Source organism: Epinephelus moara, chromosome 13, assembly GCF_006386435.1.
Source record: "Epinephelus moara isolate mb chromosome 13, YSFRI_EMoa_1.0, whole genome shotgun sequence".
NCBI classification, from domain to species: Eukaryota; Metazoa; Chordata; class Actinopteri; order Perciformes; family Serranidae; genus Epinephelus; species Epinephelus moara.
Genome location: NC_065518.1, coordinates 2,697,885 through 2,711,837, shown reverse-complemented (window position 1 = coordinate 2,711,837; position 13,953 = coordinate 2,697,885). Strand labels below are relative to the sequence as shown.

At 40.3% G+C, this 13,953-nt stretch overlaps 1 protein-coding gene across 1 annotated transcript; it reads left to right on the top strand.

Annotated features, from left to right (window-relative positions):
• Positions 1-2,855: 2,855 nt before the first annotated feature.
• On the top strand, positions 2,856-9,787 carry LOC126400212 (uncharacterized). The gene is made up of 4 exons (XM_050060775.1): positions 2,856-3,180; positions 5,858-5,959; positions 6,418-6,665; positions 9,033-9,787. The coding sequence occupies exons 1-4, from the start codon at positions 2,963-2,965 to the stop codon at positions 9,785-9,787; spliced, it is 1,323 nt and encodes a 440-aa protein (XP_049916732.1). The 5' UTR covers positions 2,856-2,962.
• The last annotated feature ends 4,166 nt before the right edge of the window (positions 9,788-13,953 follow it).

Here is a 13,953-nt window from a genome sequence, read left to right as displayed (position 1 = left end):
CTTGTATCTGTGACCTCATTCTTTCAGTCACTACCCAGAGCTCATGACCATAGGTGAGGGTTGGGACGGAGATGGACCAGTAAATCGAAAGCTCTGCCTCCCAGCTCAGCTCCCTCCTCACTACGATGATCTGTGGTGATCACTGATTCACTCACACTCCATTCACTCACAGGTAAACAAGACCTTGAGATACTTCAACTCCTTCGCTTGAGGCAGTAACTCTTCCCAATCCCAGAGGGATCAATCCACTGTTTTCCGGCAGAGAACCATGGCCTCAGATTTGGAGGTGCTGACTCTCATCCTGACCGCTTCACACTTGGCTGCAAAACATCCCAGTGCATGCTGGACATACTAAATAACAAAACAGTTCGGCCAACATATAGGTTACCGTTACAGTCTGTGAAAGTCTATGTAGCACGTACTCTGAAGCTCAGAGGAGTGAATCCATGCGTTCAGAGTTTAGTCACATACGACACTGCACCATCCTGACCAGGGTAAATCCAGAGGCTGCTGCCTGATGAGGTTCTTCACAGAAAAAAACTGCTGTAAATCCAAAGGAAGATGCCAAAAAAAAACTACAATGCCTGAGGATGAGTCCTGCAGTGCTCTGTTGTCCTCTTCTAATGTAGCGTTATCCTCTCTTGATCCACTGACCAATAGAAACTCAACCACTAAGCTAGCTAACGGCTAGCGAGCTAAAGTCCACACTAGTTTAAAGCTGCTGAAGTAACTAGCTAGATGCTAGTGGGCTAAATGGAAGATGTTTATTTCACTTCATGTCGGCCCACTATTTAGTACTTTTCCTGCTAACTGTTAGCTGCTCAGCTCCATGAATCTGTTTCTCCAGCGTTGCCAGGTCTGACCTTTTACTTCTTCTTCGCCCAGTGATAGGCTGACAGCTTAACAAACTAATTGACCCTTCACTAAGCCCCACCCCTGGACACAGACCGGCCAATCATAACATAGCATCAGGCCATCTCAGACCAGGGTCCGACAACAACACAGCTGTGCTCCATTGACTCTAATGCAGTCGTTTCAGATTTCCTTCATCTTCAGGCTGGTTTTGTGGATGTGGAGCTAAATGTTGTGCCTGGGGCACGTTGTGTATTAATGACACTCGTTACCTGGAGAGGTTGGAAACAGATTTACGTTTCTTCCCTGTTCCAAATCCAAAATCAAACCCTGAAAAGTGTAGGGTTAGCTAGCTAGCTACTGAAGATATAGCCTGCTGAATGTATACACATGCTGCTTTTGCTTTGTAATGATTATAACAGTGAAACAAAGACCGACCCTGCTGTACAGGAACCAGTGAAGGGAAGCAGGGAGACTTTGCTCATATTCAACCAGCTGTGTGTCATCACAGTGTGTGTCATCAGATGAACGTTGTTTGACTTCCCTCGGAGCTCCCCAACAGTCTGGCGGCAGAGGTCCAGGTGCTGGCAGCAGCCAAACGCCGTTCATCTGTACACACTGTGATGCCACACAGCTGATTGAATATGAGCAAAGTTTCCCTTTATATTCATTGTGTTGTGTGGCGATCAGCAGTGATGTGGTGGTTCATTTTTACACTGTGATCTAATTTTGGCTTAGGAAAGGAGCGTACAACTTTAAACGGCTGTATTTTGTATTTATTTTACTGCCCATTTTTGATTTTTTTTATTATACCATTTATCACAGCCAGTAAAAAAAAGAACAGAAATTTCTTGTTAGACTCAAATTTTCAACGGTCCTTGGACACAATGTGTGTGACAAACACTTCCGTCAGAAAAAAAAAGAGTTTAAAATGGTGATATTTCACCAAAATCACTTTATCCTACATCTCATTTAAAATCTGGCCAAAAATAAATTGTTTGCATGAACTAACCAGCATGCACGACAAGAGTGAAAAACAGGTTTTTTTTTCAAACTCCAGGGTTTCGTCTTCAACTTTTAACTTTCTAACATCAAAGGGTGAGTTTTATAAATTTCATAGCCTAACTAATTTATGGTGAAGGGAGGGTCATGCACTTTCCGTCAGTCACTCAGGGAGGCTCAAAGACAAATATTTGTAGCTTTGGGGAGGCTTAAAAAATAAAATAGGAAGCTTTATTGTCATTATATATTAAATATAATGAGATTACAGGTGCCACTCCATTAGTGTTTTTAGAAACAAGTCAAACAAGACAACCAGCCAAACATGACATCAACACAGCTATATAATAGCAACTTATTAAAAACTGATAATAGAATAAATAATTATGATAAGATAAATTAAATTAAATTAATAGATGTCACACCACAGTCACCCCTCCTCTGATAAGTTAAGAACAGTCCCTAAGAAATAAAGTTAGCAGTTGTCAATTTACACATTACATTATATTATATGGAGATGTCTCCACAACTAACGAAAATAAATCCTCGCTTTTTTTTTTTTTTTTTTTTTTTACAATATGAGAAGGAATAACTGTTAATTACTGCAGACAAAACTTTTGTTCTACAACATGTCGATCACAAATCCTTGAATTTAACAACAACTCTTTGCAGTCTGTCGAGAAATAGAAACGTTATATTGCTTTTTATTCTGAAAAATCGCGGCTCTTCTGTTCACTATTTATTTCCAGGCAAGTTCTGTCATCTCCAAAATGGCGGCGGCGTTAACGTACGATTTAGAGGCTCGTGACGCATCTACGTTTCTAAAGTTAAAAGAGGTTTTCAGAGCGGAGACTGTTGAAGCTGGTTCCTCTAGTGTCTGTGGAGACCCGGGTGGGAATGACCTTTTCATTTTCAGAGTTGGATCAGATTTCAGAGATGAGTTTTATCTTTCCATCCAGTAGATGGCGGAAATGCAACATTTGGACCAGCCGCCATTAAAACACCAACGAAGAAGAAGAAGAAGCAGGCAAAGAAGAAGAAATAACCGGAAGTACTTGGCTGCTGCGGTGCTGCTAATGGCTAACCGCTTTGACAGCCCAGATTTTGACAAATGGAGGATCATAATTATCATTTAGCAGAAGAGAAAGCGAAGGAGCGGGAACTGTCACCGTCACGGAAGCGGAAACACAAAGAAGAAAAACGGAATCGGGTCATTCGGCTGCAGAAAACGAGGGTAAACATCGGTGTGGCCTTTCCTAAATGGAAATCTCTGATGAGGGAAAAATGTTTTCAAAGTGACGCTGACGTTGCTTGTTTTCTGTTGGAAAGGTAAATTAATTTAGCACAAAGGTTTGTGTTGTAAAGGGTTAAATCTCCAGATTATAAACGATTTAGTTGAAGGATCCTCTGAGTCTAACATATTAAAATGAAATGCGTGGAGAAAAGACCTGACAGAGGATTTCCCCTCAGAGGACTGGGAGCAACAAACACAAACTGTCGACTCTGATTGCTGCAACATAACTGGTTGATGAGGACGTGTGTGACACCAGAAAATATATATATAATAACGCTATCCCAGACCTGTGTATTAGGTGTAGACAGGAGAAAGGGATCTCTTGAGTCAGAATATAAATCATTTATAATTTACAAACAAACCAAACGAAAATTTAACAACAACAACAACAGAGCCATTTTTTTTTTAACTTTTTTTTTTTTTCCCACAGTCCACAGCAGACTGTTTTTGGTTTATGGCAATTCCCTTTTTCCTGTTAAGATGAAAAACAGAAGTCTTGTAGTTTTTTTTGTTGTTTTTTTTTTCATTTCTTTCATTTTAAACCAAAAATGAAACAACATGGTCCATTTATTTTTTGTTGTCAAATGAAAAAACAAAAAAAATGGCAACAGCAATGGTCAGGGCTGGGCAATTTTAGGCAATTCTGAGCAACAACAGGCAGAATAAGAAGACAACAAGGAAGTTGCCATTATAATGTACATATTGCATCAGTTGATGCTTGAACTCACAACCTCTGACTCCAAAGAGCATCTTCTCTCTGACTGAGCTAATTAGCAAGAGACAACTCATCTGTGGCTTCACAAATTGACTAAGCCAGCCACCAGTGTGACAGCAGCTGTCAAGGCAGTTTTCAAACTGCCATCATAAATTCAGTTATCAAGACAAAAATCTGAAAATACACATCTTGCATCTAGACAGCACGGAGATGTTGTTAGTTTGTTTTTTTTTAACAATGACTGATTTACTCCATAAGTGAAAAACTGATGTGTAAAGATTCTTCCCATTGACAGCAATGCTGTCAAAAATTCAGTTTTTGATATAAAATTCTGATATTTGCCAAACATCATCTACGGTGACTCCAAAATTTTGTTATTTTTTTTCATGAACATTGAAAACTTATTTAGCAAGAATTTGCAAGTATATGTTTACAGTACCGTTTACAGTCAAACATCTCGATGCACTGTAGGCTCAATTTTTGATAAATCAAAAATCTGTGAGGACAGTTTTTGTAGGACAGTCTGAAGATGCTCTGTAGCAAGGTTGCTGTCAATTGAGCAAAAATTGTGGGAGGAGATAGGTTTAAGAAGTTTTACAGTTTTTGAAAAAAACAGAGTGATGAACTTCGTAATTTTTAATAGGTTTAAATGTACAAAAGTTTCTTCAGTATTGGGGCTACAGTTTGATGAAAGTTGTGAAGTTGTAGCACATATGGTCGATTTGTTGTGTCAACGTTTTGAACTTGTGTTTGCAGCTGAGCAAATCTGGCATAGGACTGGACCTTTGTGCAAAGTTTGGGGATTTTTGGCGCATGGGAAGTATGATTTCCTCGGAAGAAGAAGAAGAAGAAAGAATGAGCAGGAAAACAAGAGGGTTCTGGCAGGACACTGGACCCAAAGATTTTCAATCTAGGTTTACAGATATTGCTGACTTAAATCTTTATTTACTGCTCGCAAAAAGAGTTATCTCACTATATCGGAAAAAGACCGATAAACCAAAGTTATCCATAACTCTACCTCTGGAAAAGATTACATACATCATGAAAGAGAATCAGTCACTCTTTGAAATCATCTGGGGTCCTTTTCCACAATATATGAGAGTGTTGGTTTAATATTGTGATGGATGTGGCGACAAGATGTGAATGTAGTCGTCCTCTGCAGTTGCTTGAACCTGACCTGATTGTAGTGGTATGTCCCATGTGAACTATGTCTTTGTGTTTGATACAAGGTACAAACAATAACAATGAAAACATGATGTGAATATAACAGCATTGGAACCCTCTGTGGAAAACAGAGAAACCTCCCTTTTCTATCACTTTGTTTTGTTTTATTTTATTACGTATAATTTATTGTTTTTATTTTTGTTGTTTGCATTTTGTTATCTTTAATAGCCCCCGTTGTTTGCAACATTCTTCTGGATGAGATAACAGTTGCTTCTGATAAGATATTTGAAAATTAATAAAGATATTGCTGCAAAATATGAGCCTAGCAACCTTTAAATACATTTTGTTTTTTAATAGAACCATTTCACCCCGAATCCATGTTTAAAATATCAAAGTGTGAACATTTCCAGGATTTTGATTTTACATTTATGATCACAAGATGAATTTATCTGTTATTTGGCCCCAAAAGAGCCGGTGACGTCACTGAGATCAGCCCTCAGCTGCTGCATGTTGCTGCCAGTGAAGTGTAGACAAGATGCTTTGGAGCTCATGTCAGCTTTAGCTGTTTTCATTGTTTGTCTGCTGTGTACAAACAAATGTTGTGTTGGTTACTAACAGCTTCCATTAATGGATACAGGTTGTACTTTGTGTTTAGAATCTATTTCAGTAGATTTAAAAAAAACTGATTTTAGCACGTTGTTCATCCAAAATGAAAAGGACCCATTGACATCTCCTGATTAAGCCTTTTTTTGTATTAAATTTGACTTGTTCTACATGTGTTTGTGACTGTGTCATGTAGCACTCATTTTCTTATCTTGCTGTTGTTCCTCCAGCCACGCGAGAAGCATCGCAGCACCGACGACCATGAAGAGAAAACCTTCACAGGTCACAGCTCCAGCAGTGTCGAGCTCTGGATCTTCCAGTGGGACAGAAAGGCAAGTCTTCTGCCTGAACTGACACTTAAAAAATAAAAAGCACAAAACAACAGCCGACAACATTTTTAAATGCAAAGTCAAATTTGAACTTGCAATTGAACAATGTATTATATCTTAACAGTTTAAAGTGTACTTAATATATATAAGAATTAATAAATTACACTTAAACAAATTCACCTATTAAGTAAAACCTTACCCTATAATAGTTCAGTACTAAATGACTGTTACACTACTAATAACAGCAAAATATGTTTTGAGTTGGGATCAACAATCGTCTCAATAACTCAATAGAGTCTCAGACAGACGTGTAACAGGGGCAGCTGAGATTTTCACGACACAGTCTAGTCTAGTTTTTACAGTCTGTGTTTTGTAATGATTCAAGTAAGTATTCATTCCCATGTGCACTCAGGGTTGTTGTTGTAATAAATAACTGACAGGTTGAATCTGTGTAATTACAGTTTTGGACGGCTTTACAAGAGAAACGGCAAAATCTACAGCGTCTACACCCTGAAATCTGATAAAGCCTCCGGACACCTCTCTGAGTGGCAAACAAGGATTGTGAAGAGGAGGATCACAGGTGAAGAGGGGATGCCTCAGTGGAGGAACCTTCAAACAGATGAAGAGCCCAGAAGGCTGGATGTGGTGCCCCCCACACCTGCAGCAGCCACATCAGGACTGGTCCAGAGACCTGTCGGGACAGATTCAGGTAAGAGACACACACCTGTTTGCCTTCACTGTAGAGTGTTAGCTTAACCTGTAACTCTTACGCTGGAATTCCACTGGATGCGTGTCCGTTGCGGAACGGCTGCGCTGGTTATCCACTGCGTGCTTTGCCTCAACACCCACCGGCTGCGTTTGCTGTGCGGAGCATAATGGTGCGATATAACAAGATGTCGTTTCTATAAACAGAACTATAAAACCAGAGGAGTAGTAGGGAGACATCTGGGTGCACCTCCATGATTAACATCTCCTCGTCCATGGTGTCAACGGGGTGAAATGACGTCTGGAAACCTCTGACCTGTTGACTTCAGGCCTGCCTCCGCCCATTATGACGTTCTCAAGGTGTAGTGCAGGGAAATATGATCCGCCGTGAACACTGTGTATTTTATTTTGAAAATTAACCGGATGTTTATTTTGTTTCTGTGCACGACTTCCTGCCCCGCACGATCTGCTCTGTGCTGAATTGTTGCGTTGTGCTCCGGCGTCCATCAAAAATAGAAGTCCTGCGTATCTGTTGCGGAGCGCTCCGGAGCGCCGCAGCTGTGACGGAGCTGGAACGTAGCACAGCTGCAGCCGGTGGAAACACACACATTGACTAGAATTGAAACGGACCGGCTCTGCTGCCATTCCGGAGCACAGACGCAACCAGCACGCATCTGGTGGAATTTGGGGATTAGTGTTGGTGAAATAACTAAATATCTATTGATGCATTCGTTGTAACGATCCAGTATCATCACTACAGAGTGAGAACATTGATTCATTTCATCACCTGTAGGATACACCTTTATTTTGAAAATCTGTGTCACCGTCAGACAGAGTCAGGCAGATGATGACAAGCGGAGAAGAAGAAGACGATGAGGATAACGTTACTTACTCAAGAATTATATCAGGAGTTTGGAAATATTTTTGATTTAATAGAAAATACAGGTGAACAGACGGAGCACATGCCGTATGTCAACAATGCTGATACGAGGTAAAATAGTCAGGAAACATGACGCACCTGCCGGCCGGGCATCTCACTCCGATAACTTCTTGCTTTAGCAACATCAGTTGCTCTGTTTCAGCCATGTTCAGCTGAAAAACATGCATGCAGGCTGCTCTGTTCTGTCAGGAGATGCAGTGACTTAAACCACCAGTGAGTAAGAAAAAGTATAAATAATACATGTGATTAGTTAAGTTATGAGTAGAGGAAAAGTCTGCTAGCTGCTAGGCTAATTTATGCAACGTAAACATGCCTTAGCTAATTATAGGTAACTAGCAGAAACAACTGTTTTGTCTGTGAACTTTGGCAGTTCCTTAAATGATCTTGTTTTATGGCTGCAGGGAGAAATTTGTCTTCAGGGTTTGGGTTAAAATGAAACAATTTCTGACAGAAAGCCCTGAAGGCAGTACATTATGAGCATCGAACACTTCATTTTCTGCATTCTGGTGATATTTTCTGCATCAGTTTATGGTGGAAATGTCTCAATTTATGTCAAGGAAAACACAATATTCTGGTGGTACGTGACAGTTCAAAATAAAAGTATAATACAGTAAGACTCTCAGGCATTCAATGTTGCTTTCAGTCTTTATTCTCCTGTAGAACAACTTTTCTTTAATGTTATCCCGGCTAAATCAACAGTTTTACTGCGTGTAAATGAGGGACCGTCTGCTGTGAGGTTTAAATGGTTCTGGATGTACAGAGCAGAAGCAACGACACATCTGAGGACAATTTCTAGATATTACAAGATCAGACACATGTAGCGGCTGCAGCTCAGCGCTCCTCCTCTCCTCCTCTGTGCTCTTTGCACACGGCATGTTTGTGCAGCATCAAACCGCATGTCAGATTTTTGTAAATGAACTATCAGAGCTGCAGTGTGGGAGGCGTCGTAGTGAAACATCTTATGATGCTAAACACGAGTACATCTTCAGTGATGAACCCTGAGGTCATCGGGTGTTTAGGGTCTCTCGATCATCAGACACTCTTCGCTTGGGTTGATCAGGCCTCAGCTTGTGCCCTAGCTGCACTCGCCCCTTGTCTCTCCCATGATGCAGAGTGCAGAGTAAGCCCTACAGAGGGAATCCCCTGCAGAGCCTCTGCACCCTACCGTCACAGGCAAGCACCTTGCCTTCTAGCCTTATCAGTCGCTGACTAGGTCCCCACACTAACCCCTCTTGCGAACGACAGCCTCCTCCTTACGGTCCTGTTCAGAAGTAAATATCCACAGTTCTTTTTAAAGACTTTAATACTTAAAATGTTCTATATTTCTAGATGAAACTAACACTGCTGAGGATCATCACTGATCTCACCAACATCAAGTAATGATAGCAGAAATATGTGAAGTCACAGTTGTCCATAATGTGCTCCCTGCAGATGTCCAGCAGCTGTTGGTGATTCAAGATGTTCCCCCTGAGTGGAGCCCCAGCCTGGACCAGGAGGACCCAGGGCCCCTCCAAATAAAAGAGGAGCAGGAGGACCCAGTGCCCCTCCACATAAAAGAGGAGCAGGAGGACCCAGAGCCCCTCCACATTAAAGAGGAGCAGGAGGAAGTGTGGAGCAGTCCAGAGGGAGAGCAGCTCAGTGGGCTGGAGGAGGCTGATATCACCACGTTCACTTCTGTTGCTGTGAAGAGTGAAGATGATGAAGAGAAACCTCAGTCCTCACTGCTTCATCAGAGCCAAACGGAGGACAGCAGAGAGACAGAGCCTCCAACCAGCAGCTCAGCTACGCAGATAAAAACAGAAACTGATGGAGAGGACTGTGGAGGATCAGAATCAGCCAGGAACTTTGATCCACATGGTCATTCACAACCAAATACTGATGATGAGAAGGCTTCAGACTCTTCTGAGACTGAAGACAGTGACATTGATTGGCAGGAACCCATGTCAGATTCTGGGTCTGAGACTGAAGACAGTGTCAGTGGTTGGAAGGAGACCAGGACAGCTGAGTCTGCTGTAAATGTTCTGAAATATAAAGAAGCCCCTGTGAGTGATGACGGATGTGACACTGGCAAAAAATCCTTCAGCTTCTTTGACTGTACTAAACGATGTTACCACAGAGGGTTTCTGCAGAGACACATGAAATCTCATTTTGGAAAAAGGNAACCAGCAGCTCAGCTACGCAGATAAAAACAGAAACTGATGGAGAGGACTGTGGAGGATCAGAATCAGCCAGGAACTTTGATCCACATGGTCATTCACAACCAAATACTGATGATGAGAAGGCTTCAGACTCTTCTGAGACTGAAGACAGTGACATTGATTGGCAGGAACCCATGTCAGATTCTGGGTCTGAGACTGAAGACGGTGTCAGTGTTTGGAAGGAGACCAGGACAGCTGAGTCTGCCGTAAATGTTGAGGGATGTGATGCTGGCCAAAAATCCTTGAGCGTCTTTCAGTATAGTAAAAAGTTAAACTACAGGGGGTTTGTTCAGAGACACATGAAAGCTCATTTTGGAAAAAGGTCCTCCAGATGTTCGGTCAGTAAGAAATGTTTTAGAGTGAAGGAAAACGTAGATGCACAGGTGAGCGACGACGCAGAAGAGAAACTGTTTGGTTGTGATGTTTGTGGGAAAACATTTAGACAACAGGGAAATCTGAAGGCACACATGAGAGTTCACACAGGAGAGAAACCATTTGGTTGTGATGTTTGTGGGAAAAGATTTAACCAGCAGGGAAACCTGAGGACGCACATGAGGATCCACACAGGAGAGAAACCATTCGAATGTAAGTTTTGTAAGAAAAGATTTGGAATACAGCATCACTGGCACTCACACGTGAGAACCCACACAGGAGAGAAACCGTTTGAATGTGACGTGTGTGGGAGTAGATTTAACCAGCAGGGAGGTTTGACAAGACACATGAGAACCCACACAGGAGAGAAACCGTTTGGCTGTGATGTGTGTGGGAAAAGATTTCTACGGAAGGGAAATATGAAGAGACACATGCAGAGTCGATATTGTACTGTTCAGATTGTTGTGAAAGATCAATAAAGAAAATGTGTTTAACAATCACGATAATTTCCCTTGTCTTTTATCATATCATTGTCTTGTCTGTCTTTTGTCCTGATGTAAAAATAGGAAAAATGTGCCATTTGTCAGAGGAAGGGAAAGTGTTTTCTTAATATCTGATAAATATTTATTACCAGGAATGACAACATGTAGTAGATCTATACTGGTGGAAACAAAATTGAATATTAAGATCTGACATAAAGTAATATACCTCAATATAAAACGCACATTTAATTTAATGTCTAATTAATACATACTTTAAATGAACTGATCCAGTCAGGTGGCACAGTGGCTCAACAGGTAAATTAGTCGCCGGAAACATCCCTAGTTTTTAGGCAGTCATAGAAAAGAATTTGAACAGATTACAGTTGTTACAAAGGGTGTCCTAGTATTAATACATTTAACAAAGAGAAAAATCTGTAAACACAGTTAAATATCCACATCCGAAAATAAAATTTTGGCACATCAAAACAAGAAGCAGGAACAACTGACCACACTCCTTTTATGAGTTATAATCATACTTCAGTTACAGCACAAAACCGCCAGTTCCTACAGAAAAACAAAAACAAAGAAGTAATGAGTGGAAACGGGAGAAATCACTGTTGAATAATAATAAGGTTAAATATTTTTTAGACAATTTAAAACCAGTTTAATTAATGAATACTTGAAATAAGACAAAAAGCACAGTGCCCAGCAAAAATGACAACATAACGTAGACACAAATCATACAGAATTTAGTGGAAAACCTTATTTTGGAGTCTGTATCAGCCTCAGGTCTGACAGTATTTAGTTGATCAGTGTTGAACCAAGGCTCAACATGCATCTCTGCAGCTTCGCTTATTACTGCTGCTCTCAACAACACACGTGTTTTTTGACTTGATCGCACTGAAAGAAGATGATTTCCTTCCTATGTGGACAACCAAGTGTTGGCTCAAGGTTTGCGTTTGTGTGAATGTTTTACCACAAAGTGAACAACTGAATGGTTTCTCTCCTGTGTGGACAACCAAGTGTTGGCTCATGTGTTTCACTAAATTCACGAAACTTTTTTTACAAACTGAGCAGCTGAAATTTTTTCTTTTTGTATGAACTCTTGAGTGTTTGGTCACTTTTGAACATTTTGCGAATGTTTTACCACAGACAGTGCAACTGAAGGGTTTCTCCCCTGTGTGGTCTCCAGTGTCTTTCTGCAGGTGTCCCCTGTGGTCAAAGCTTCCAGCACATTCAGATGAGCTAAATGAAGTTTTTCCAGATTTACATTCCATATCACTGACAGGTACTTCAGTGTTTTTCACAGAGTTTAAACCTGATGGAGGTTCCCTGGTTTCCTCCCAGTCATCACTGTCTTCAGTCTCAGAAGAGGCTCCAGTCCTTCACAGTTGTTACCATCAGCTTCTGTCTCCACCTGGTCAGTTTGTCTTTGTTGAAGCTGTGAGGACTGAGCTTTCTCTTCATCCTTGTCTTCACTCTTCACAGAGACAGGAGTGAATGTGAACTTGAGTTCCTCCTGTTCCTCATTAATGTTTGGGGACTCTGGGTCCTCCTGCGCCAGACTGGAGCTCCACTTCTGCTGCTCAGGGGGAACCTCTTCTTTAACTGCCAACAGCTGCTGGACGTGTGTGGAGAGTAATGAAATACAGACACACGGATTAGAACGTTTTAATTCCACGTTAGCAGGGTTTGGCATTTCTCAGCTGGGTTGTCAGCGGGAGCCGAATTATCCACAGAGGTCTCCTCCTCTCCAAAACAAACGGACTGGTTTATACAGTCCAGCTGAAAACATTAGTCCATTATCAAATTAGGGGATTGACAGAAAATTAATGTGAACTATTTGATGGTTGAATTCATTTTTCTTGTAAAAACATTTCATGGCTCCAGTGTCACTAACTTTTCCTTTGAATAATGTTGATGTACTTGTTAGGGATGTATGATAATATCAACATGTCATCAGTATCGCCCAATATTGGCTTGTAATAAACTATTAGAATCAGCCAACATGCTTTTTCTTATTTTGCACTATGAATGAATTTTACATACGTTGAGGAATTGTATTTCATGTCTCCATCTGCTGGTCGGCCGTCACAATAAGAGTATGTATGTATGATATGATGTTTATTCCACTACAGAAGAGACCTGATGATCACTGAAATTAGGTAAGGAAAAAAAAAAGCGGATATATTGGTATCGGCCAAATAAGTTGTTATACATCTGCATATCAGGTACCAGCAAAAAGTCCAATATCATGCATCCCTAGTATCAGTAATAATGTTAATAATTGTAATGTATTAGAAATGATGTTGAGGTTAAACAAAATTTATTTTTGGGAACCAAACAATTAGTCGGTTAACCCCTTGGTTAACTGCCCCGAGCAAATTGTTGTGATTTCTTTCAAAAACACGGAAAGAAAACAATGGGCAACAAAGGCAGAAATGACCCCAAAAATTGCAAGAAATTAGTAAAAAAATTAACAACAAAGTAATAAGTAAATAAAAAGAAAAAAGGTCAAAACAAACACACAAGGAAATTACCTAGAAAAAGTGTTTAAAAATGATTTAAAAAATAAAATAAACCTGTAACTTAATAATAATATTTATTACTATAGTTTTCCCTAGCTTTTTTAAATATAATTTTCTGAATCTACTATTTTTTTGCAATTTGTTGGACACTTCTTATCAAGTTGCACATTGCCTTTTTTCCCCCATGTTTTTGAGAGGAATCGCTCCCATAGCTCAGGATTCAACCATTTAAATACTTGCTGAAGGTGTCTAAAAGCTGCACAAGAAAAGTGATGTCGCTCCAAGTTTCAAAAGGTTAATAGAGCAAATAAACAAAAAATAATAATGAAAATAACTGTTCAAACTGAGCTCCACCTCCTGATGATCTACGTGAAGGAAAGAGCGGGATTCAACGGGGAACAAATGGTTTTCAACAAGACCTGGTAGCTGGAACACACCTTTGAGTGGACTGCTCACAGATCTCCACTGTCTCGACAATTAAAAACAAAAACCCACACACACATTTTACATTAATAAATGAAAAATAAATTAATAAATAATTAGTTTTGAAAATAATAATTCTTGAATCTGAATTGATCCACTGAAGCCAGTCGGACTAATAGATAACAGAAAGTTGGAGCCAACTAATCTTATCTTACTATATAATGAGGAAAACTGTGTGTGTGTGTGTGTTCCACGTTTTTCTCCTCACTGACTTGGTCAATCCATGTGAAATTTGGCACAGTGGTAGAGGGTCATGGGAGGATGCCAATGAAGCAATATTACATCAATT